The sequence below is a fragment of the Pteropus alecto genome, unplaced genomic scaffold, assembly GCF_000325575.1.
Source record: "Pteropus alecto unplaced genomic scaffold, ASM32557v1 scaffold3, whole genome shotgun sequence".
Lineage (NCBI taxonomy): Eukaryota > Metazoa > Chordata > Mammalia > Chiroptera > Pteropodidae > Pteropus > Pteropus alecto.
Window position 1 is genome coordinate 55,051,606 of NW_006442484.1, and position 27,555 is coordinate 55,079,160.

At 34.8% G+C, this 27,555-nt stretch overlaps 1 protein-coding gene across 3 annotated transcripts in view; it reads right to left on the minus strand.

The window, feature by feature from the left end:
• The window catches only part of COL5A2 (collagen type V alpha 2 chain), a 135,484-nt gene that overhangs the window by 32,059 nt on the left and 75,870 nt on the right, over positions 1-27,555 (minus strand). For all 3 annotated transcript variants that reach the window (XM_015596548.2, XM_025039437.1, XM_025039438.1), the window contains 19 exons: positions 26,757-26,810; positions 21,717-21,827; positions 20,377-20,454; positions 18,715-18,759; positions 17,495-17,548; positions 17,039-17,092; positions 15,910-15,963; positions 12,830-12,883; positions 11,801-11,854; positions 10,860-10,904; positions 10,321-10,374; positions 7,479-7,523; positions 6,274-6,327; positions 3,898-3,996; positions 3,519-3,563; positions 3,308-3,406; positions 1,983-2,036; positions 1,644-1,751; positions 121-174 (listed from right to left, as the gene is read on the minus strand). In XM_015596548.2, the coding sequence (XP_015452034.1) occupies positions 121-174; positions 1,644-1,751; positions 1,983-2,036; positions 3,308-3,406; positions 3,519-3,563; positions 3,898-3,996; positions 6,274-6,327; positions 7,479-7,523; positions 10,321-10,374; positions 10,860-10,904; positions 11,801-11,854; positions 12,830-12,883; positions 15,910-15,963; positions 17,039-17,092; positions 17,495-17,548; positions 18,715-18,759; positions 20,377-20,454; positions 21,717-21,827; positions 26,757-26,810 (1,215 nt within the window). The remainder of the gene's footprint in view (positions 1-120; positions 175-1,643; positions 1,752-1,982; positions 2,037-3,307; positions 3,407-3,518; positions 3,564-3,897; positions 3,997-6,273; positions 6,328-7,478; positions 7,524-10,320; positions 10,375-10,859; positions 10,905-11,800; positions 11,855-12,829; positions 12,884-15,909; positions 15,964-17,038; positions 17,093-17,494; positions 17,549-18,714; positions 18,760-20,376; positions 20,455-21,716; positions 21,828-26,756; positions 26,811-27,555) is intronic.

The following is a 27,555-nucleotide window of genomic DNA, read 5'->3' on the forward strand; positions in this document are numbered from 1 at the left end:
TATGTCCAACTCTTTTCTGGATCCGGACCCACATGGATCAAGGCTAGATCAACAGGCTAGACAATGACATCCTTTGGGGCACCACTCACATTAGTGTCAACATTGATAGGATAACCTCACCTTCGGTCCAGGTAAACCATCAGAGCCCGGAAAACCACGATTGCCAGGAGCACCCTACAAATGACCAAAATTTGATTCTTAATCGTTGTTGATATTTTTGTAATATATAATGAATGGGTAATTTTTAGTTTTAGTACTAAAAGGTTTTAGGAGGTGTAATCAAGCCAACATGACAATAGATATGTATAAGAAAAAAACCTGACTATACAGAAATAAATTTAAAATTTTGAAGAATATTTAAGTACTGAGCCAACAAATTATTCAAATCAACAGTATTCTAACAATTCATTGTAAAATTAAACATAAACTGATATTCAGATATGAGAGGCAAAATGATGTCACCATCTACCACAATTAGAATGTCAATTATAATATGCTTTAGTATTGTCTTGCATATGAAGCCCTCTGTATTCTCTGAAACTCTATACAAATGTAAAGTGATATAGTTGCTGTCCTTTCAAGCCTGTTTCCTTATACTCTAGTCACAGCGACCTCTTCTGATCTTTAAAATCACCATGTCCGAGAAGCTATTATGCTGAGTGAAATAAGTCAGTCAGAGAAAAATAAATACCATATGATTTCACTTATATGTGGAATCTAAGAAACAAAAAGAACAAACTAATCAAAAACAGTCTCACAAATATAGAGGACAATCTGGTGACAGCCAGAGGGGAGGGGTTGTGAGGCTGGGAGAATGAGGTGAATGATTAAAGAAGTACAAATTAGTAGTCAATAGATGGTCATGGGGATGGGGAGCATGGCATAGGGAACGCAGTCTGCATTAATGTAATGGCTAGGTGGAGAGCCAGAGGAGAGAAAGAGCAATTAGGGGGATCATTTTATAAACTATATAAATGTCTAACCAATGTACTGTATACTTAAAATTAGTAATAAAATTTTAAAAATAAATAAAAAATAAAAACAAACAAACAAATAAATAAAATCACCAAGCCCTTTCTGGCTTCCTGGCTTTGTGTCTGCTGTTTCCTCTGCTGAAAATGTTCTTTCTCCTAAGTTCTCTCGCTGGCTCATTCTCTTCTTTGGGTCTCAGCTAAAACGCCGTCTTCTCAGAGAGTCTTGTTTCCTAACCACCTAATCTAATGTTACACCACGGTCATATACTCAGAGTTACTCTCTTCCGCATCACCCTGTTATTTCCTAAGTGTATACTGAACTTACGAGAATGTGTAATTATATTTTATTTACTTGTTGGCTTATTTATTGCTTACCTCCCCACTAAACTGTTTACTAGCCCCCATATAAGTGCTAGGACCATAGACTTTTGCTGTAACCCAAGCGTCAATATAACAAATTGGCATAGCATAGTTGCCCAGTCAATATTAGCTGAATGAATGCATGAACAGTAATTAGTTGGCTCCTTTAATTCACAGATCACCATACTGAACTGTGCACTGCACCTGCAAGCATTTCTCATAACTACTCTAGTTTTCCTTACTATTCCAAAACTTACTTAGGTAATTCCCCCACAACAATTCGAATTTCTTTTATTATTCAAATTTTACCCTTTCTCCGACTGGGCCTGGAGGACCAACTGTTCCCGGATCACCTCGGGGACCTCGTTTGCCTTCTTCACCAGGGGGGCCTATTGGACCTTGAATACCATGTGGCCCCTATTAAAAACAGAAAGACAGTTATTGGAAAAAGCCATTCAATGAGTGAGTTATAGTCAAAAGATTCATTTAATAAAGTCAGTCATAACTATATTAAATGGTTAAACTATTTCCACCCAAAAGAATTATAAGTCTCATTGTTATTATTTTAAACATTTAAGCATTTTGAGTTGTACACTTCTAGAAAATATTTATGCTCTTCCTAGTCTTTAAAGAAAAATGAAGGCTTACTGGTTCCCCTTTTGGTCCAGCTTCCCCTTTGAAACCTGGAACTCCTGGATCACCCTAAAATAAATATATCGTTAGTTGTAAGAACCAGAATATTTAGCCAATCCAACCTGCTTTAATTAACTGTAGTGAATGGGCCTTGAAAAATTTCTGCAGCTAAGTCTGTATTGAATCAGCAGCATAATGTAATCATTTAAAAATGTTTGCAAATCTTATAGAATGTGTGTGAATTTTTTATCAAATTCAGTATAATTTGGTAGCACTTTATTTTGTAGTGGTCTCCAAGAAATTCATTTTTTAAATATTGATTTTGTTAACAGACATACTAGAATAATTATAATTATTTAGTTATTTCAATTCGATAACAAATTAGAACTAAACAATGACAACTTCTATAGATAAGCCTACTTAGGAAATCAACCTGTTCACTCAGAATCAAAATAGTTTTCTATTTATGTTCTATTTATTGCAAGTTTGACAACTCAAATAGGGCATTTCATCTTTGACTCCAAAGGGTTTAGGGTTTTGTCTTGTTCTAGGGTTTTGGGTATCTGCGTCTTCAAATACCAATTGTACTTTAAGTTGTACTTTAAGTAGGAACCAGATTGCTAAATTGAGAATATAATAAAATGATATGTCAAATATCAGCGACACTCATGCTTTAATAAATCTGTCACCACCACTTAAAAAGGATTTATCGGCATAACCAAATTACTTGGAACAGAATTCTAAATATTTGTTTTAAATAGTACTAGGAAAGAAAGTTTTAATTTCAATATATCAAGCTAAAACATATGTAAGCACAACTTTTCAATGTGTTTATTTCTTATGGGCTCATAATAACATTTTTTCCCAATAAATAATTTCTATAAAATATGTAAACTCATTAAATATGAACAACATGTTTAACTCTCTCTTCAAGAATAACTCTCAAGAAATAGCTGTTGAATCCATTTTTAGCCAAATTGTCATTATAAATCCCCATTAAACTTCCACATTTCCCCACACTTACTTGCAAATGTTTCTATAATGTTTATTATTCAACTACTCATAAAATTCTATGAGGTGGACCATGAATTTATGACCTTATTATTTTAAACAAAAGAACACTACAATTTAACAAAATGCAATAACATTCCACTTTGAATTTAAACATCTAAACTGTACATTAACATTTGCTTTCACCTTACAAAGATTCCTATCTTCATCTGCCTCATTCAGATAAGCCACATTATCTATATTTCACTCCATCTCATTAAATGTTATTTCTCTTGGCAATCTTACTTTGATTATATTAATGGTTAATAGTTGTGTTAAAAAAACATTACCGGTTGGCCTCGAATTCCCGGGAGTCCAGTGCTACCCTGAGGTCCTGGGGATCCAGGGGGCCCTGCCGAGCCAGGGGGACCAGAGGTACCTGGAGAGCCCTATGCGAGTGCAAGAGCGACATGATGAGCAGAAACCTGGTTAGAAGTCTATGGCCAATGTCCAAAGCTTCGTGTTTACTTGAATTTTGTGTGGTATAACGCAGTTGCTTACCGTTGGGCCTTTGGCACCAGGAGTACCATCAGTTCCCACTGCACCCTAAAAAAGATTATGAAATATTAAAGTTAATGAAATATGAAGCCATGTCTAGGGTAGCAGTCTAAGATATCTACCCATCTTCCAAAAGGAGGAAGAAAATATTACCATGAAAAAAATATCAACTACTATTATATCATAAAAATCATTTTTATGACTCTTTTTAATAAAATAGAAAAAATTTGCAGAGTTTACAAGGGAAATGTGGCTTTTCTCATAAGTTGTAAACACTCATTCAGAAATCAAACAGAATATATTGAAATAGAGTGCCTTTGTTTTGATGTTATAAAACATGTCCAGCCTTCTGTGACACTTCTTAAATATACTAGGAACTTACAGGAAGACCTTGAGAGCCAACTGGACCTGGAGGCCCTGTTTCACCTCTTTGCCCCTGGGGACCTTCAGGGCCTCGTGCCCCAGTGGGACCTGCTTCTCCCTGGTGGGTTACAAAGAGAAATGTTACTTTAAATAAGATATAAATGTGGCATAGTTCAAAGTTGATTGCTTTGAAGTTTTGCATTTTACACCCAAACATTTAAAGGGGTCAAGAGCACAAATTGGTTTACAGAAGATAGGTGCCTAACCTCGCCTAAGAAGTGGACTCACCTTCCCACTCCTTCAGGAGTGATGATATCTGCAGCATTAAGAGCAGAGCAAAGTGATCAAGGTAACCTGGTAGCTACACTTATTTCAACCCAAGACAGTGGTCCAGAGAGTAAATTAAAACACAGGATGCATAGTTAAGTTTTAATTCAAATAAACAACAAATACTTTTATTATAAGTCTGTCCCGTGCAATATTTGGGACATATTTATACTAAAATCTATTCTTTATTTAACTGAAATTCAAACTTAACTATGTTTCTGTATTTTATCCAACATATTATGTATCTAGGCAGATCTAATCCTAGAGAGACCTCGACCTGGAATTTTAGAACTAAAATTCTAAGCCTCAGAGAGCTTATTAGTATCAATAACACATATAAAATCCCTATTAAACCTCTATTATCTTTCATCGAAATGCAAAAAACTGGATGTGGAAGTTTATTCTTCATCCAGAGAGCCAAAGACTATGGGAAAACCTTACAGGTATAGCAGAACCCTGGCCAAAAACAAAAACCTGAGAATTTTACACTGAGGGCAGTTGTAAGATAGGGTAACAATTTCTAAGAGAAACAGATTTGCTAGGTGTTTGACTGCATTAAGTAGTTTTTGGTAGCCAACAGCCAATACTAGAAAAACCCAGGAGAAGAAGGTAGTATCCAGTGATCTATTGTATAAACTCTGATGGTTGGCAAAGTCTTAAAGATGCCACAGTAGGAGCAGAAACCACTTTCTGCTAAGTCATAGTCCTGGGTGTTGTGAACATTCTTTCTTCAATTCTCTAGCCAAAGCTCATTTTGAAAGTGGAGGGTCTTACATGAAGAAAGGAGGATTTTGCATATTTTGATCAGGGTACATAGGGAGGTTGGGCCTTCCATGGCCACAGTCAGTGGTGGCTGGATTAGGACATCGCAGAGCAGAACAGATACAGAGGGGAACAGAAGAAGGTTCTGCCTGCCTGAAAGTTCAGAGTGAGTTCTCAGTGAAAGAAGAAACTGGCTAGTGAAAAGACTTAGGGCATCATTTTAAAGCAGCCAGATCCCTGTGACACAGAGTTTAAAGATGGCATTAGAGAGGGCTTGAAAAATAATTTGACTTGATGAATCTCACATTTCAGAGTATCTGAAACATCAACTACAGACTTTTTTGTTTTGTTTTGTTTTGTATCAAAGTTCAAGTCCAACTTGAATAACGCTAAGAAAAAGAAACATTGACCTTTATTGAGATAATTCTCTGCATTGGGCACTATGCTAAGGGTATATATGCATAGATCATCTCACTTGATCAACAAAATTCCATGAGAAAACAAGATTTAGAGACATGAAATGACTGTCATGGCTGTAGTCATTTTTGTTCAGCATAATCTTGTGAGTAAATCCCTTTTGCGAGGTGAAGAAAATGATTGCCAATGGGAAACTGGATCTGAGAGATAATCAAAAATATTGTGTTGCTTGAAATTTGAAAGTAGTATTCTGAATATATTCATTAATTTAGTTAATATAATCCTACTGTAATCCTTGAATTTATCATCCAAAATATTCAGAAAAAGTACAAATTGTTATTCACTACAAATGTAAATCATCCCAACAGAATATTTTAATCCATTCCCACTTGGAGAGCCAAATAGCCTTCCAGATCACTCCTTTAAATGGTCAGGAGTGAAAGGCAGGAGGTAGGGGTGGAGAGGAGTAAAAGCCAGCATCGAGTGAGAGAACAGCCTTTGTCAACCTCTGATTTATTTTAACCTCCTATTGTTTATAACACTCTGCTATTTATTACTGCCAGGCACTGTATCCAAGAACAGAGCTCTAATTCAGATTAAGCTCTTATTCCTTGCAGCTGTTATACTCGTCTGGCCTTAAAGTCCTAATGTAACAGACTCTTTGATATTATATTTGCATAATTATAAGTAATTCTCTTTTAATTGCATATTATATCACAATCTTATTTTTACATTTTTAAAATATGTTTTCCCCTACCATACTGGACATTAAGAATAATCTAGGCTCTTTCCTTAATTGAGAAGCAACTTCCATACTTTTCAATTAATGAAATAACATTCTTCACTTTGGTATTCACATAATCAAGAGCTAAATATATTAAGATTTTACCTTCATCCCAGGATTCCCTGGAAAACCAGGAGAGCCAGGTATTCCAAGAGGACCCTATTAAAAGGAACCAGAAAAGTGATCAGACATGTATTATAATCAATATTTAATTAAGTTATCTTTTATTGTTTTATTTGACAAAATTCTGTATCTTGACATATAAGAATAATCCACCAAGCACTTTAAAAATCACAAAGATAATAATGTTATTTTATTATGAGTACCTTCCAGCTTTGATATGAAATAGTGCTAAAAGACATGTCTAATGGTATTAAACATAATAGGATTTCCTAGTTGTAGCATATAAGACTAAGTCAGTAACAAACACAAATTGTTTGAAACAATTGCTTCTTGCAACTGCTTTCTTTGTGTCAACCAAGTTAATAAAGATAGTGTTTAGAAAGTTGTGTTTTGTACCAAAATCTAGGACTGTACTTTATAAAAATGATACTTAAGAATCATCTGAATATTCTAGAGTGATTTTTTTTTCAGGCTAATAAGAAGTGGATATTTGTCCCTATCCTATATTTGGGAAGGCAAGCATAGAGTTTAAACCATTGATTTAAGGCTAGATTTAAAGGAAATACTCATTTCCTTTAAGAGGAATTCCATTCTAAGTTATCCTAGTTCTTCATTTAAGACTGTATTTTAATTCCATCAGTTTTGCATTTAAAAAAAGCTCTTTTTAACTACACTTATTTTTTCCTCCTATATTTTTATCAGTTTTGCATTTAAAAAAATTTTTAACTACACTTTTTAACTACACTTATTTTTTCCTCCTATATTTTGTCTCTCTTTTTATGAGTAACAAGGGAGAAAAGATTCTAAGGGTACATAATTTCAAATCTGATTTACCCTCATAGTATTTCCCTGAGTTCATCATGTTCTTTCTACTATCCATCCTATGGATGGACCTTGCTATATTCTTGCTCATTTTATATACTCATCTTTCAAGAAGTAGCTTAAAAGTTGCTCCTCTTTAAGTCTTCCTTGACATCTTTCTCTCACTACAGGTGTAGGTACTTTCTTTTCTATGTCGCCATACCTCAAGTTGTATTCTGTTATTGCAGTTAGCAATAGCAGCATGCTACAATATGAATTGCTGTAAGTACTGTGTGTTTATCATCTTTTTATTCCAAGTAACTGAGACACAGTTGGAAGAACGAATGAATGAATAAATGAATGAATGTGCAATTAATACAACTCACCATTGGTCCAGGTTTTCCAGGCATACCATGTGCACCTCGTTGTCCCTAATTAGAAGAAAAAGAGACAAGACAGGTTAAGATTACATTTTCTGCTGTATTTGCTCATAATTCATTTTTCTTTGTAAAATAAGAATACATGTTAAAGTTAACTGGCAACAACCTTAACTTGGTTAATAGCAATAAAAATACACATTTATACAAAACTGGTAAGAGAGTAATAAACACACCTATCTTCATAGCAATAAGAAAGAAAAAATGAAACTGATAAAAATTATCCCTTTTCATTGACTATATCACCTTCTATAAAGTGAGCTCAAAGACAATGAAATTATGAACACCTGTCTTCTTAACAACCATATTAACTCAGAGGAGGAATGGTAGCTATTTTACCAGCTAACATAATAAAGCACACACGCACACACAAGTACACATACATGCACAAGGAAATTAAGTAGTAGTGAACGCTGTGGGTGTCACCCAGATACCCCTTCAGCATCGAAGTAATCATTCTACCATTTTGGGAAGTGTTATAAGCTTATGGCTCACAGTTGAGACCCTCCCCACAGGGTGCCCTTAACTAAAAGAAGTTAACTCTCCCACAGGACCTCTTTCATGGTCAATGCTACGAAGGACTAGACCTCATTCAAGACAAGTCTGAAGAGCAATCCCAACTCCCCAGTCCCCATGGAACTGAGGATTTGTGGAGACTAAGGTCTCTGTTGCAGTTGTAACATCAATTTCATTTTCCCCTCTGACAAACCCTACTTCTTTTATTCTTCACAAGTGTAGTTTCAGAAAGCTCTCCCCAGTAAATTTCTGGCACACAAGTCTTTGCTTTGATGCTACTTCCTAGGAAACCTAGCCTATGACTTTAGTGCCATTGGTGCCAGAAGGAGTAAAAGAAATCATACTCTAAAATGAAATTTTTAAGCTGAATTCCTCACTGCCCAGTTGGTGACAGATGAAGTATGGATCGCTCTTGGCCTGCTGTGGTGATGCTGTAGTAAATACTGTCTCCAATGGTGAACTAATAGAGGCCATAAGTATAAAGGAATGGGCTGTGGGTACAGGAACTCGGGCATTTGAGAAGTGTTAGGGAAAACAGAAATTTAAAAACTGATGGAATTGCACAGGTCTTGAACCCACTGGAGAAAGACATTGAAGGCTGACAATGATTAATCATCAATATAAGGCTCTTTGGCAGCATTTAAAAATATTGTCATCTTCTATGACCAGAGGGAAGAAAAAGCTGAAGATCAGGCCCTGGATTTGATGATAAATATTTAAAAGTTCTTGAGAAGGTTGAATTTTAAAACATGGAAAGTCTCCTAAGCTACGGTCAGAGACTTTCAATGGAAAGAACAGGACCCTGAAATTTAGCATTGGGATATCTTAAGAACTTCAAAATCTCAGATATCCGGAAGCCCATGGGCCTGTCAAATGGCCCATTCCCACCGTTAACAGTTTATACTTCTTCTTTACTAAAGATGATACAGAAGCCTCTACTTTACTGGAAAACACATGTCACTATCACCACCACCTGCCCCTCCCCCCAGCCACCAGACCAAAACCTAGCATAAAGTCACAAAATAACTGGTTTGAGGAAGTACTGTTTCTGATAAAAGAGAGAAGAGACTGTATGCCAAAGGAGCTACAAGTTCTATACATCATCGAGAGGCAGGATCCAAGAGAGAAAGTATGGGACTAGATCCCAATGGTACCGGATAGAGAGGAGCAAAATATAAAGTTGGAGAAATTTAATGGAACAGAAGCGCTCCTCTTTATCACATTTAACACCCTGATAAAGACCCTGAGAGATGGTATTAACATGTGAGATGGATCCTGGAAACGGAGAGCAATGGGCCACACTGAGTTAGAAATGCCATAACTGCATTGGCAGATGGCAAAAGAAAGCACAGAGAAGTAAGCATACTAGATCAGATACACTACTTAAGGCTGGATAAGGCAGCAGCTGACAATATTCCACAACATTCTCTGCATTTCCAGAGGACACTCTGCTTATCAAAGTGATAAGGAATGGTCTAGTGAGAGAGTCTCACTTCTCCCAAACTGGGGCCCTGACTTTGGTACCACTGAGAAACTCTAAGGTGGTTATCTTTTGTGGGGTAACGGTAGGGGATGCCGTAAACCTGAAATTCTTAATACTAATGAGGATGACAGGATCTCAAAATAATAGAGGCCAAGTGGCACTCCTTAATTATGAAAAGCAAAGTGGATGCAGTGTAATGAACTGCAGGTCTGAAATATTAGCTAGTGTAGCCTGACTTTCAGAAAGCTGTGAAGAGAATTGATAGAATATGCCCCCCACTCCCACCTAGGTTCAAGCTACGTGGGCAGACAGCAAGGGTATTTCTCAATCTGTACATTTAAAATAGATCAGGGGCAGATGATCAAGAGACTCATAGCTTTAAAATGGTATATGCAAAGTATTTACCTTTTAGCATTGTGATAAGCGTAAAATAAAGATGTTTGGAAGAATTCTTAGTGTATAATAAGTGCTTGATAAATGTCACCTATCATTAGTCCAAAGCCTATGTTTTTCCATGAATTATATTCTATGCTGCTATGTTTTCAGTTGTTTTCTTAATTTCTATATTAAAATAATAGGTAACAAATGTAATCTGTTTATGTAAGATGTTTACATTAAGAGAAGTTAGGTGAAGAGTACACGGGAATTCCCTATACTATCTATGCAACTTTTTGCAAACCTAAATTTATTTCAAAAGAAAAAGAAAAAAATTAAAAATAGGCAACAAGTACTGTCATTCTCATTTAAAAAGTATATTCAGTAAAGTATTTGAGTTAAAACACATATACTTACGGGAGCACCTTGTGGCCCAAGTCTCCCTCTCTCTCCTGGCATTCCCCTTGGACCCTGTAGATGAAAAAGTAAAAACATCTCTTAAAGCATCTTATTTGAACTCTAGGGTAACTTGATAACAATACTCAATCCAATTGAGACTCACTATACTTTGCCACTAAGCAATAGCATTTTGGGGCTGATTTTGAGTTTGAAAAACCCTCCATCTATAGAGATATGTAAACCTATCATCTCTTACCTAAATAGATTTCATTTAATCTAGCTTTAATGGGATGGTTCTACAAGAATAGTGATTTAATCACTGAGTACAGAAAAAATATATAGGTAAATAAGGGCACTCACTGTTAAGAAAAACAATGAAATGCAGGAAGATTTTTCTATTTGAAGGATGTAATTCATGTAGTATGCTTGCCTGACAGCTGATAATCAAGATTATTTTACCAGCTAACATATGATTTCCATGTCTTTTTTTTTTCATTTAAACATTCTCTTAATATAACCTAAAAAGCAAAGAAATAAAGAATTAAATTGATACATACCAGAGGTCCCATAGCACCCATTGGACCAGTAGGGCCAGCTTCACCCTAAAGCAAAAATGAAATCACATTTTTACAATATGAGAAACCTACAATTGATATTCACATCATTTTGTTCCCCATGTGTATTATTCTAAAGGTATATTTTCAAAATGGGTGTTTGAAAGGCATACTTTCAATAAAGGACCTCGAAAGCCTATTGTTTTACCTTTTCTTAAAAATGCAGTGAAAATTTAGTTTCTAAAATTTAGTTTCTCAAATAAAACTAAGGATTTAAACAAGATTGATGGAATTGTCACACCTAGCCCATCAATTAATATCAAAAAAGTAATTATTTGTCTATGTATGATAATACTTTAGGTCAAGTAAAATTTTACCAAGCTAAAATTGACTGTAATATCCCTTTCATTTCTATTCCAGGAAACTTAGAAATAGTAATTTTAAAGCCAAATGCTTTTCTACATATGTATCTCATGATACTTCTCTTTGAAAAGTCCTCTGCACTTCTTTGATGTTCTCTCTCCCTCTAGAAACAAATAAATTTGGGGAACAAATAATGGCCAAAAGGTCCTGGGATTAAAATGGCAGAATATAATATAACTGGGTTTAATATACCATCTAAACCTATATGATACCTCTAAAGAAGAAAAAAGAGTGAATGTGTTTTAGAAGGTGTATTCATAGTGCCACATGTCATATAAAGACAACATCCATCCGACAATGGCAGAAACTCAGGGCTGTGGTGGCAAAGTTAGGTCATGTCATGTCTCCTGGTAAATCTATTGCTACTCACCGACGAAAAATTATATCTATCTATTTCACTATTTATTTCTTTATACTCTTCTTTCCTCTAGAATTATTTAAGGGTGTTCTGAAAAAATTTTAGGCCTTTGAAACACAACCAAAATGCTATAGGGAGGTGATGTTGAGATATCATACATTACCTTGGAACCAATTGCTCCAACTTCACCTTTAGGGCCTTCAAGACCTTTGTGTCCCTGTGAAGAAAAAATATAAATTTGTATTTTACTACTTTTCCGATTCTCAGACATATTAAAGAACCAAAAATAAGCTTACAGAAACTGCCTTAAGAAAACATCTCCAATTTAAAGTTATTACTCAAAATGTTTCCAAATCATCAACCTTTTTGAAAGTCTACTCAAGGAAAATTAGAGTTTCCTTTTTTAAATAACATGTTCAATTTGCAATGTTCTCACCTTTCAAATTTTTGTGACTTCATAGAAATTTAATCTATAGCTACAAATAAAAGACTTATGGAGGCTTTAGAGAAAATAGTTATCAAGTTTGTATAGTTATAAATTCTGGGTTATATCCAGGAGTGATGTTGAAAATATTTAGTAACTATTAAGTAAAGCAGCAAGTATTCTAATCAGAAGCTTAACCACTCAAAACAGAGGCCAGCTAGTGTATACTTAGTAAATATCAGCCATGCTTTCAGACAGACAGACAGGCAGGCAGACAGGCAGGCAGACAGAATGATACATAATTTACATATATGTATATTACATATAATAGTTACAAACTGATTATCTAGAGTTATAGAGAGAAGCAATCTATGTCCTCCCAAATCTGGGTTGACTGGGCCCCTCTATGATCTCATGTACGCTACAGTATAATGTCACTTACTCCACTAGTAGTAATTGCCTATTTTCTTAACTGAATCTCTTATTAGGCTGAAGCTGAAAGCCATGGACATTTATCATTCATCACTGTGTCCTCTTTTTTAACAGTATTCAGTACATAGTAAGAACTCAAAATATATTTTATAGAATCAAATGAAACCCAAAGGAAATGTAAAAAAGCCTTGTGATTTTAGTAACTACAGATGACTACTGCAACCAAAGCCATTAAGGATGACTGACAAATGAAATCGTAGATTTTTAAGGTAGGGCACCCCAGACCATACTCAGTAAGCCACAGTATCTGAAAAGATTACATAGGATTGAACTTACTCGGTGACCCTTCAGGCCTGGAAGACCAGGAGCCCCAGGAAATCCTCGAGCTCCCTAAGGAGGAAGAAAAAAAAAAGACATATAAGGCATTTCAGAGTCATTAATAAGAATAGGAAATTGCTTAACATACCTTTTTTCCCCAAAAAATATCTGGTACATAGTTTTTCACCAACAAACTAAAGGGAAAAAAGGAGCAGTATGTGTTTATCTATCAAAATACATCTAGGTGATCAAAATTTAGCAAGGCAAACATACCGTTAGAAATGGAAGCATGACTTACACAGAGATATAGATTAATGCCAGGTATTGATTTGATGACATTTTCCAATTTTCAAATTATGTCATTGTATTACAATTAGTAAAAAAAAAAAAAAAAAGGAACAAGAAATTAAGACTGAATTAATATATTCAGTGTGACAACTAGGTTGAGGTGTAGGAAAAAAACCAGGAGAGGAACTTAAGGAAAACTATGCATTTCCTCCTTTATAGTGCTTTATCTATGGTAAAAGTATAAATGCATCGTAGCAAAAAATGTGTTTTATTTTCTCTGAATTTATAAAAACTGGCAGTAGAATATGATTAAAAATATTCTATTAAAATGAATAAATAGATAATTTTTTAAAGTAAAATGTTCAGGAGAAGCTTATGGATTTGTGATTGTTTAAAAAACTAAGGCAATAAAATCGCCAACAGAAAGAAAAGCCAACAAATATGGAGAGAATGGGTTGGTTCTTTGACTCAGTAATTTCTTTCTTTTTTTTTTTTTTATAGTGACATTGGTTAATGAAATCTGATGTTTCAGCTGTATATTTTAACAGTAAGGCATATATATATATTTATATTGTATGTTCAACTCCCATAGATAGATTTCTTTCTGTCACCACATATTTGACCCCTTTTACCTTGTCCACAGAAAATCAAACGCAAAAGGTATAACTATTTTGAAATGATGCTTAAAACTTTTTCCTCATATCCTCTTAAAATAGATAAGGACCCAGTGACTTAATTATTCACTTATTCTCATTGCCTACATTAACAAGGCTTTGAATTGAATGCCATTACTACTGCCACCAGTAGACTGAGTATTTGATAGCATACATTCATGCTATCAATTATTATCTGTTATTATTATTAATCTACATATCCCTGACACTTAGCCTTATGCCTCACTGGTGGGCATACAATGACTGATCATTTAATAAACAGTTCAATGAAGAGATGTTAACTGTTTCTTTTAAAACTCAGCACTTTTCCTAAACCTTTTTTAAGGAACTTCTCTTCTGCCAGCACAACTTTACAGAGAGCAAAATTTGTCTGTTCTGCATTATCATAACCTTCACTTACTGTTAAATTAATGAATAAAGTAACTTAATAAAAACTTCATAGGATATAAGCAAAGCAATCCTTTCTCTGTTACTGCCTGCAGGAAAGTGTTTCTGTAGCGGGGCAGGGGCAGGGATCACAGTAAGGACACATCAAACCATTGCTCTCTGAACAAATAAAGTTCCATTAATTCTTCTGTTTACTCAGCCTTGCTTAGGAATTCTTTCACTTCAAGAACTCCCTTTAAGTTTTTCCACTGGAATGCTTGCCTTTATTGAGATTTTTTTCCCCACCATCCTGAGCAGGAAATTTAGTACATATCCATCTAAGCCTATAGGGGAATTACTGAGCTATGTTATTTCAAATAATTAGTTAACTTTTGAGTTTTTGTGGTCTGCAAGGGAATTCTCATGTGATTACGTATCTCTAATATAACAAGAAAATGAACCAGATGTACTAGTACTCATAAAACTTTCTCATTCTGCTGACCCAAGACTGTCATCACATCCCAATCACACGTTGTTGCACTGCACTTGCAAAGTGCATCTGTGACATGCTGGCAGGGCACATTTCCTCCCCATGAAGGGTCCCACACTGTGAATGTGCAAGGGTGCAGCAGGACAGGAGGGTCAAGCCTGGACTGGTTGACATGAACATTTGTGCTAATAACTAAACCACATGCCTCAGTCTGCACTCCCTTTTTAGGATGATGGGGGAGGAAAGAAAAGAGAGAACGGGGAGCTGGGAATTGGTTTTATATTTGAAACTACATAATTCTTAGAGCACTGTAAATTCCCTTAAAAGATCGGCATTTGTTCATTTTTAAAAAATCCTAGCATTGAACTTCATCAATTTTCAGAAAGTCAATAGCAAGGAATACAGTACTGTTGGATGTATTGAGTGGTAGAAACCTTTGGAAATTATGGGAAATACAATAAGGCCAAATCAGTTTAGGGGATATTGGACAAGGAGAAACTTGAAGAGTAGGGATGTTAGAGGATGTCTGCTTGCTAATTAATCCCTAATTTTCCCTATTGCCTGTGTTGCATATCCTTGGGGAGGACCTATCAAAGTATTGTGACTGAGATCAGAAAGGTGGATTTGGAGTGCGGCCAAGTGGCCCAGGCCATGAATTCTGGTGGAGTGGGCTGCCAGGGACCTGTCCCTGTAGTGAGCCATGGGGGAAGAAAACAGCTGTGTTAGGAATGCTGGCAATCAGTGTATCTTGTCATAAGATTTTAGGGCCCAGAACATCAATTGAGAATGTCAGCCAACATTAGGGTTTGGGGAGCAGCCAAAGGGGCATTCTGTCAACAATTTATTGTCCCTAGCATATAAAAAACAAGTCAGTAAATTCTCTTTCAAGCTGTTGTTTTCCACATGTGAACAATACAAAATAAGAAGATTAAAAAGATTAAAAAATGATAAATGGGATTGAGATGTTATAAAAGGTAAGGCAGTCAGGTGGGTGAGTTATCCAAAAAATTTGATACTCAGTTTGGAGACAGCTTCTCCAATATACTTCTCTGGCTCTAAGAGGGTCATTCATATGATGCAGTGCAAAACAGGTAACTGGAATTAGCTGTCACTCTGGCAAAATGTCCTGTTCCACAATGATGGAAAGAAATATATATCATAGTGATAGTGTCTAATGTGCATGTAGACAATGAATTGTGAGTTCATGTTGATGTGTTTTTGATTTTTTTTTTTTTTTGAAGTTTGTCTTTATGTTGTTGTATTGGTAAATACATACGTACCGGAGATCCTGAGAATCCTACTTCACCGGGATTTCCATTTCTACCAGGTTCACCCTTTATGGAAAAAAAAAAGAAAAAGCAAGGAAGCAAAGAGTGATTAAAATATTCTCTTCTGAGACTAGATGACAAATCAATTGCAGATAAAAAAGTCTTCTTTAGAAAGCTCGTGTCCAATGCACTAAACAGTGTAAAAACACTGAGCTCTATTTCTGATGGCCATCCATTCTAATAAATCAGTTTGTGAAGGTTTCGTTAATTTATCCAGAAACAAATATAAATTATACTGGCCTGACTTAGCTCACTATTTTATGAACGTCAAAATTTACACCTACATATATATGCTATGAAATTTTATGTCACCATATAGTATGAATTAAATAGTATTTCTTGAAAATGCTGCTTGCCATTTCCTTTCTTGTTATAAGAAAATATTAAGAACTACCAGAGGTATTTTCTTTATGACCAAATTCAATGTAACCTGCTTAAATAAATCACATGACACACAAAGAGAAAATATTTAGTTACTTTAGTATCACACAGAAATTAATGGCCTACCCATGAGTTTTATCCTCAACTTTGGTAAAACTAAGAAAAGAATCCAGAAAAGTGAGTCTGCACCCTGTTCTTCAATCACATGTTCTTAATGTTAAAATCTAAAGTTTAGTCTTAACTTTAATTAAAAATCCAATTGAAGAAATAATTTTTTCAGCATTGGAGTGTAACACTGACACAACCCTACTAACACATTTTACAAATCTATTTAATGAAGATCTCATAATAATGTTTTGCTATCAGAGTAATGTATTTTTCCTTAAGAACAATTCAGGAATTCCACCAGCAAGAGCTGTAGCTATTTTGTCAATACTAGTATCTCATGAAGAAATCATAATGGAAAACCTGGGGAATGCAGGAAAAGAGACAATATCTAATAATATAATACCATCAAAATTAACGCCACTTTGAGATTTTGTAAAACTCCCTTCCGAATTCTCCAGTTTTGATTGACTTTAATGGAAGCTAAAAGTGGGGGAAATGAAATGGGAATTAATGAATAATATTCATATTGACACTATAACTCCTTTTTAGCCTCTTTCAAAATCTTGAAGCAAAATGAAGAAAGGCAGCTTACATCTTCACCAGGTTTTCCGGGAGGGCCCTCTGGTCCACGTGCACCAACCGGACCCTAGTAACAAAACAAACAAAAGGAAAAAAAAGAAGATTTACCTGCTCCTACTAATGATTTAACCGAAATATTGTCGAGACAAATGAAACAATGAGAGAAAATAGCTTTATTAACGTTCTGAATTTTATGTTGTTTTACTCAGGTTATGTGCTCAATAGGAAAAAGTTTAATCTCATAAATACAAATATCTCAGCACGGTCTACTAACTATATTCAAAGACTCTGAATTTAAATACTCTGCCACAAGAAACATAGCTTAAGCACAGTCTATAACACAGAGCCCCCGAACTGGCCTGTAATTTCTTGCTACACTAGTAAAGAGCTAGTAAAATACATAACTCAGGACACCATTATAATGGTAGACCCATATTTAACTGGGTCTACATGCTTACTTAACATTTACCATTGGTCCAGGTTCACCAGGTTCACCAGGAGGTCCTGTAGGGCCAACACCACCCTAAAATTGAGAACGAATTATATATACATATATGAAATATATATAACCAAAGGAAAACAGAATACTAAGTCCTAAATTCTCTGAAGTATAGTGCAATTGTTCAAACTGCTGGCTCCACCACGCTCCAGCTATGTGATTTTGGATGGGTTATGTACCCTCTCTAAACTTCAGTTTCCTAATCGATAAAATAAAAATAATATGGTACCTACTTCATTAAGCTTTTATAGCTCTTTAGATACCTAATGCTTGTTAAGAACCTAGAATAATGCTGTCACAGAGTGTTCAATTAATGGCAGTCATCATGATCATTTTCTTCTCTTTCTCCTTCTCTCCCTCCCACTCCCCTCCCCTCCTCCTTCTTCTACAACAACTATATATTTTATTTGTCAGTGGTAGTAACAGAAAATGGCTCAAAGTAAAACAACACACATAATGACAATATGGAATATCTGAGCTAAAAATTGTTCTCTTCCTTTCTTTTGAAAAGTTATCTCCTATTGTCCATCAAATTGCTACAAAAATTAAAATAGCTCTACACCACTATTTTATTGGTATTTCATAAATAGAAAATAAATTTTAGTATTATATTCTTTTTAAAGATTCTATGAAATGATCACCTTGACTGTTATTTCTAATAACATTACATAGTAATGGCCTTTTATGATCTGATTTCATAGCCTCAGAGTTGGCACATCACCAATTATAAGAATTTTCATGACATGAGATAATAATCTGTTATTTTAGAAGCAAAGGCACTCAAAAATTCTTTGTATTAGAGGTAAGTCACATAAAGAAATGATATGCTAAAACTTTAGCTCCAAGAAAAAACTCTGAAAAACACACTGTTTGTATTTCTAAGTCAGCGAAAATTAACGGAATACGATCTATTCAAAGTGAACAGTACAATATACAATTTAAAGGCAGTCAAAAGCAGTCATGTCACAGAGACTATATAAATATATATATACATTTTTATATATACCAACTAAATATCTATATATACATAAACATATATGTGTATGTGTGTGTGTATGTGTGTGTGTATATATATATACACACACATACACATATATATGTGTATATGTGTGTATGTGTGTGTGTGTGTGTATATATATATATATATACATATTTTGCTACCATATCTAATTTAATTATAAAAGACTTACTTGCTGTCCTTGTAAACCCTGAGGTCCCCTTGGGCCAACAGGACCCTTAAAAGCAAATGAGAAGAAAAGTTAGAGTGTTCATAACAGTTAGGTCAAACATTTAAAATATCTTGAATCAGCTTTAGAATCTGAAAAAGTGAAGCTTTGACAGTGGAGGGTGATGACATTCTCCATCTGTACTCATCTGGAATGCAGCTATATTCAAGAAGATTAAAGCTAGCACATTTGGGATGATTTTGTGCACACCCTCAGTGTCAGAGAAATAAAGAATCTGCCTGTACACACCCAATGTCTTTGGGACGAGGACACTCACATGTTTGAGGGGTGGTTCTGTTAAACCACAACATCTGATAAGAGAAGACTCTTGGCAGGCATAAAATAGTTATCAAACTACTTAATTCTTCAGCTTCACAGCATATAAATCATAATTTAAAGGAGCAAATTGAATTAAAGGCTTATGAAACCACCAATAATAGTGACTAGATTACTTTAAATGTAAGTGTAAACTTATTCAGGAAACTGAGTTTTATGGATTATTTCTTTTTTTCATAACATACACTTAAAGTATGCACACAGGCTTTCCTCATTTAAACATGAAATGATTACACTGAAACATAACCAAAAGAAGAAAAAGAAAACATAATTTAAAAATTTGTTAATATATATCTAGACAATTTTTTAAATGTCATACTTTAAAAAGCAAAATCAATCAAATCAAACTCAGGTTTGTTCTTATGGCAAAAACTTAAATTTTTGTTTGGAATTGATCATATTTTTAGCAAGTAAGAAAATAAGAGATTCATTAAAAAATAAACACGAATATAATTTGAACTTCAAATGGATGAAAACTCACATATTTCAGAAAATTATCCCAAGATAATCATTGAATGAAACCATATTGCTAGTGACTTAAAAAATATACAAACAATGTTTAAGTTACTCATAAAGCTGGCCTTAAGGATGGGTAGAATTGGTAGTTATCCATGCAGCCTAACTTTATGTTTCTTGTTGCCTGTAATTCCATGAATCTGGGATGCTTCTGAATTATGTTAGGAGCAAAAAAAGCACAAGAGAGTTGGTTCGGAAAGTGTTAATTCATTCAGTGGGATAGCATTGCTCCAAATACCCAGGTTAAAGTTCTTGCCCAGAGGAAAACAGGAAACTGTCTGGCTGTTGAAGAAATTCTAAGGGGGATGGGAATGGTCAGTAGGAAACTTTAAAGCTGTTGGCAAGGCAGGCAGCGAATATTAAGGTAAGTAGACAATGATGTAAATAAAACTGGCAAAACTTGTTTCAAATTTTGCCAAATCACTATTTCTAACACGATAAAACGGTTGTTTTATTTATTTTAAAAAGTATACTTTTGATGTGCTGGTGGTTATGTTTTAAAATCTTTTATTTTCTTTAAATAATAAGTGTTATATACTGATAACCCTTTATTAATGTTGAAAAATACTTTGCACAGTTATGAATGGAATAACACTGGGATTTTAATTGGTACTTAGCAGGATTTGAGAAATAAATTAAATGACTGAATGGATGGATATATTTAAACAGACACATTGCTTCTTAACCAGCTAACTCAAACCTCTTTTTTTTTATAATGTTCCCTCCCCGCACACACACACAGGTACTTCAATTATCTGTAATATTCGCCCTTACCACAGAGCCAGGCATCAGTCCCACTTGACTCCCAAGTCCAGATTTTTCATCCAACCCAGCCATCTGAGCTGAAAACGGCTGTAAAAGTAATGTGTCGACATTATTTCCAAAGTAAAAGGCATATATCAATATACTTATTAAATTGAGAAACATATGTATATTCTCTAGGATTCTTATAAAACATCTCTCTGAGAATCATTTTATTTTTTTTTTCTGAGAATCATTTTAAAGTTTAACTTTAAAGCAAGGACATTCAAGTTGTTCTTCATTGTATGTGTTTTTGATTGAACATTCATCCTCAGAGTATAACTATGTTGTTTCAGAATAACTATTTCAATAGGCCAAATGTCTGATACTTGCTAAAAGTCATGGATCATTCCTTTAAGTACTTAGCTAGTCTAATCAATTTCAGGTGTAAATCTCTTTATCTGATTTCTTCCCACAATTAGAGCATGACAAATATCTAAACATAGACTAAAAGATGCTTTCAAAACATTTGTTCTAAAGATTCCAGATTCTATTTCAGACTATTTACTTAGACTATTTCTTTATTTGGTCATGGCCAGCAAGCTTTAAACTGCATTTATGCAAGTTAATTAAAAAAAAAAAAAAAAAAAAACTAACCCAAGTGACCAAAATTGTCTATATACATTCCAGGAGTTCTATTAATTTCCAGATTTTCATGGGAAAAGAATGTGTAAATTGTATGTATTGTTCAAAAAATAAATTGGCAATTCCTTCTATAATCAGTTGAGAAACAAATGTATAAACTGTTGTAAAAAAATTGTATTATAGGACTGTGCAGTCTACCCATAAATATCTATTATTCCACTAAGAATTCAAAGAGGCAGATATAGACATTTTGTTTTATTTTCTTTCTGGTAGAAAATCAAAATTCAGGAAATAATGGGATAGAATTTTTAATGTCAACTCAGTGGCCCTTTCACATACATCATCGTGGATAACACAGATTTCATCAGCATTTTGAACCTAAAGAACAGCAGAAGGTTAGAGACACATCTCTCTTTTAATTTTATAGTGAGGACAATGTTGGTGGTCCTTTAGAATCAACAGAAAGAACAAATTTCACAGAGTCCAGAACTGACATTGAGAAATATAATTAATTTGAAGCAGCACTTAAAAAAAATGCTGCTTTGAATTTTCTAATAATTCCCTGAGGATTTATTAGTTTTATCATTTTTCATAGCAGCATTGCATCCACTTAGCTGCTCTTACAGTCAAGGGTCAACAACTGAACTAACACAATTTAAAATCATAGCAATAAATCAAAAACTTAATATCTTATCTAAACAGGACATTGAACAATGCACACAACTCACCCTGCTCATGCCATCGGGTCCTGGGTGAGATGGATGTCCAGGAGGCCCCGGGGGACCCGGCTGACCAGGAACACCTGGCTCACCATCAATTCCCTGAGGACCACGAGGACCCTGGAAAAACAAGCCAGTAGGAATTAGAACCCATTGCCAAGTATGTATTTAGCAGAAAGCTAAAAGCATAGACTTCTTGATGGAAATGCTTTAAAAATGAATTGTTTTAAAAATGAATAGCCATACTGTATGATTCCAACTACGACATTCTGGAAAAGGCAGAAATATAGAGACAATAACAAAAAAAATCCATGGTTGCCAGGGTTTGGAGTGGGGTGGGAGGATGAATAAGCTGAATACAGAAGATTTTTAGGGCAGTGAAAACACTCTGTATAATACTATAAAGGTGGATACATGTCATTATACACTTGTGTCCAAATTCATAGAGTGTACAACACCAAGAGTGAACCTTAATGTGAACTACGGACTCTGATGGAGAATGTCAACTGGAGAATGCTGTGCATGTGTGGGAGCAGAGAGGATATAGGGACTCTGTACCTTCCTCTCAATTTTGATTTTTTTGACCTAAAACTTCTCTTGAAAAATTAAGTCTTAAAGAAAAAGAATAGTAATCCAGCCACCTAAAGTAACTCAGCATTGGTCACACCCTCTTCCACTGGGACATGGCACATTCTGGGTAAGAATTTTATTCTTGATGTGCTAAATCCCCAGTAGTCAGATTTGTTGGAATAATTATGAAATTGTATTTGGTTCATCATTATTCTAGAATAAGCTTCCTTATTTGGTTGAGTGTTACTGTTCAAGGTATTTAATCAATAACTTCTAAATTCATTGCCCTGTCTTAGATTACAGTTAACTATGTATGTGCCTGCTTAAACTAACTGCCCCCAACAACAAAAACAAAAGAAATGAGAAGGACCCGATTGTAGTTTGTGGTTTTTTCCAGCTTGTTTTTAATGCTTCGCATAGTTCCTGCTACATAGTAAATACTCACTATATGTTTATTACATTTTCACATTTCAATCCTCTTTACTTGAAGTCTAGCACACTTTATTTTCTTTACCACCTCCAAAGGTAGACCAAACCAATAGAAAGACAGGGAAAGACACAGTGACCCAGCCAAGTCCAGTTCTCAGAGAAGTGAGCAATAATGTCTAGCTGCCAAATCCCACCCTCCTAACCCACATTTTGAAGACAGCTTGGGGAACAGCCACGTCCTCAGTTCTGGAACTGTTCCGTCCCCTAACCTCAACATTTCCACAAGTCTTGTTAAGTATTTGCTGGCTTTTTAACTCTGAAGAGTCTTAACAGACTTTAAGAAGAAAGAAAGCACCAAGGAACTCAAAAGCCAATATAATTTTTATAGTTAGAAGCAGGGACCGAGAAAACTATGGTAAATGAATTGGAGTTTAATAGTAAAAGAAGTTTCTCATACTTAAACATGAGAATATCTACTGGCCCACAATAAGCAACTGAAATACGAGCTGATACAGCAGGAGTAAATATAAGAGAAGCTGAGGGGGCAGTTTGCATATGATGGTTTTGGGGAAGGTGACATATAGCTATTCTGAAATTTAATTAATGTATTTTAACATATTCAAACATTTGTATAGACATGTTTACTTCCTAGAAGAGATAAGTAAATGCATATATTCAAATAGTAGATACCAGAAAAAAACTCACATTTCGTAAAATAATTTCTCAGAAAATAATTTTCATCCTTTAAAAAATCGAACCTTTTCACTAAACTCTTTCTATTATATATAATGGAAGCTGATTTTAATTGCTGTCTAAGATTCCTGGATTATCACAAGGAGACTGGGCAACATGAAATGGACATGTATATTGTCAAAGGCTGCATGGACAAAGTGGTCGTCTGATCTGCTCATGGAGCCTTGTGTGGAAAACTTCTAATGTGTTTTAGAAATGTGAAATTGCTCATTGATAACCAGGCATTGTTATACCCAAAAAATGAACCGAAACATTATTTCTGTCCCCAAAGAAATTTCTAAGGACAAAACCAAAAACTACGTTTAGTGTCAATTAGCGTTTAGAGATGTTTGGGTAATGGTAACCCTCAAAAAACTGTGTCCTTTCTCCAGTCCTCTGTGATCAATAATCATGTTTCAAAGTCTGCTCTGAAGACAGCCCACTTTTTTATTGACTTCATGATGCATTCTGCGTCTCTGTGGCATTGCTTTTAAATAGTCTACATGACGTACTCTTATACAGAGTGAGATTAAAATTAATACAAACTTGTGAAAATTATCCAAAATTAAGTGAATGTAATAAGCAAGATTATAAGTGAAAATAGAAAAATATTATAATACATGAGCATTTTTACTGATCAATATTTAAATCAAAAATTGTAATCTCAGAATCCATTAAAAATATCTATTTTCATATTTTCAAGTGAGCTGAATCACATACATTTTATATTAAGGTTAATGTTCTATATAGAATCATTCCCTCCCATCCCCCAGGATACTCTTTAGTATCTCAGGAAGCAGTCTACAATAAAAAATACTAGCATAGTGCCACTAGGTGGCGACCTTTAAACATCCACAAGTAGGAATAATAATGACCCAGCATCATCAAGAACTTTATTCACTGCTGGTTAGTTAGAATCACACACATACAAATTACAAAACATTAGAGTTGGTAAGAACTGGTATATTTCCCATTTTACAGTAGAGAAAAAAGACCTATAGAGGTTAAGTGTCATGTGCAATTAGAACTCAGCACACCATTGACTGTCCTGATAGGTTGCTAGTTTGTTGTCTCTGTTAAGTTATCAGGACAATACACTTAAAATTAAGGATGTGTGATGAGAGATAGTCATGATGATCACTGACTAGTAAATAAAGCTTCTCGAGAGTATCTCTATAGTAGTAGTTCTCAATCCTGTGCCATTTTGCTCCCAAGAGACATTCGACAACAGCAAGAGACATTTTTAGTTGTCACAATTGTATGAGGAAGGGGGGCCAGGTGTTGCTACTGGCAACTAGTAGGTAGAAATTAGGAATGCTATCAAACATCCTACAATGAATGAGGAATTATCTGCTTCCAAATATTAATAGTATCGAGATTCAGAAACTGCTTTACATATTGTGAACCTTCTGTAATGTTTGATGGTAATGAAACTAGGGAGAGAAAAATGGTATCTGAGATCGCAGTACCACCCTATATTGTACCAGCCATAGCTTTGGTCCAGTTAAGCAGTTCCTGTAAGTCTTGGGACCTAAAGCAGAATATTCTACCTATGGGTATTCTGTGACATGCCAATATCTTGAAATCGGCCATGGTGGGAGTATTTACAGCAGGGAAATCAGCAAAAACTACAGGCACATTTTTTTTCAATGAGTCAGTTGTTAATCATTTATCATCATACCACTGCTTGCTAGGATTAAGAAAGAAACAGATTTCCTACTTGGGTATCTGCCAGGATTTCTTGCTTAATTCCAGATAAATAACTACTCCTCACTCTTTTTACACACACACACACACGCACACACAATTTGCTGAATGTTTCAGACCTTATCAAGATAGGAAATGGAGCACATCACATACTAAGTCCAGAAAAGGAGAGGTAAGGAGAGCTGGGAGAGAGAAGAGGAGAGATATGAGTAATAGATTCATTGAGTCCTAACAAAGAATTCTGGACATCTAACCACTATTTTCATAACAGCTTCCACCTAGACTCAGAAATCAGTGTAATTAATTATTCTGGGCACAACACATTGATGTACAATGTTTCCTGCATGGCCACCTACCCTCCTACCTTCCTCTACCTGTCTCTGTCACTCTAGACCCTGGACAGACATCTGGAGAGCTACCAAAAATGTTTAAGCTACCAACACTGGTGAGACACCCAAGTAGAACAGCAATGAAAAATGGAGCATAGATAATCAGAACACAATCCTGTTACCCACCTATATGGCTGTGCCCCACTTCCTTAGGATTCTGTCATTTACCTGCATGCCTGCAAATACCACCCATAACACCAGCTCCAGTCTGGAAAAAGTACTGGCTTCACGCTAACTTGATGAAATGTGTAGAAGCATAAAATAGCATCAAAGATAAACTAGTGGCAAGAGTACCTAACAACGTGATCTAAAATGTTTTTTCCTCATTTATATATTCAAGATTGTTTGTTTCTTCCTTGCTCTTCTATCTCATTTAGATATAGATAAGTACATATTTGGAAGGCTAAAAGTCCATAGAGTTAAATTTTAATACGTATCAGACAGAAAATTAAATTTTAGGCAAATTTTAATGATTAAGACATAAGATGATAGTAATACACAAATTAACCCCATTATTTAATATATGAAAAACATTAATTTTTGAGGATGAGATATAAAAAAGAAAAACAATTGCTACTCTAGGACTTGATAATAAGAAAAAGCAATTCGGTACATATTGTACAATACTCTCATGTTTTATCTCAAGAGTGATTATTTAAATTTCAAGGTGCTTCCTTTGTTCTGGTCATGGATTTGTCGATTTTTAAAATTACTACTTTGACAGTTCTACAGCAGCTATTCAATGAAAAAGGTAGAGTGTTACTTGGGAAATAAATTCATTATACAACCACTTGAAATAAAATTTTGTCCTCTAATAATTTCTTTTTCCTTTATCCAATATGGTTATTCTTGTAGCAACCACGGATCACAAAACTTGGGTGTTTATCTCAACAGAACATTCTTGGCATTGTTTACTCATGAGTTACAACTTCTGAAAACAACATGAGGTATTCATTATACTCAGATTCTACTTTATTTTAATTTGACCTCATAGATGAAAAAGAAGTATCTAAGAAGATTGGTAATTCTTAGGATGTGATAATTTCCTCTGAATCAGAAGACATACACAATCGCTGCATGATCTGAATTCTAGGTCACATTTAAGAGAGATGAAAGAAAAACAGAGCCACCGGCTCTTTGCTACATCCAGAGAACATGGTATAGACAGGCTAATTCAGTACACAATACAAATCACAAAAAAAGTGCTCCCCTATCAACTTACAGGTTTCCCCTTTGGGCCTCTCTCTCCTCTTGGTCCTTGTGATCCTGGAGGTCCCTAAAACAGAAATGATGGTTATGCCTGCAAAACACATACACTTCAGATTTTTGTTTGAAAGGTTTGCTTTATATAAAAAAAATTAGGAAATGGAAATCTCACTCTTCTTTTTGAATTCAGTTCAGTTTAAGACTATAGAATACAAAGTCATGTGGATATAAAAGCTCTGAATGCACAGAAACACTGCTTATTTTAGTAGTGAAGCTTAAAGGCCTGTAAAGAATTCAATGTTACATTATAGCACTGTGGAGCCCAATCAGTTGAATATATTAGTTTGAACAGTAGTGGCAAATTCGTAAGGATCATTTTTGCTATCTCATCTCAGACAAGCCTTTGCCACTAGAGTATGGGCACGAAAACTTAGAGTTCGCATTTTGAGAACTACACAGATATGCAAACCCCAAATTACCAATTATGTGAGGGAATGTATGAGTTCATACTGGCACATGATACCCCAAACTATTCTCACAGTTCAAGTTGCCCATGAAAGCAATAGAAAGAAGAGCCTCTTATTCTAGTACTACTTTATGTACCTTCAATAATCTTTTTTTTTTACTTGATTTAGATTGTTGCATCATCTCCATTGTATATTTAAAAACCCACTTAGAATTTTCTGAATGGTAATTGCAGTTATTTCTCCGTTGAAATAACAAATGATTATTGTATTTCAAAAGTAGTATTATTGTACTGATATCTTAAATTAGCTTTTTTTTTTTTCTGGAAAATTGCAGTTGCTAGGAGAATT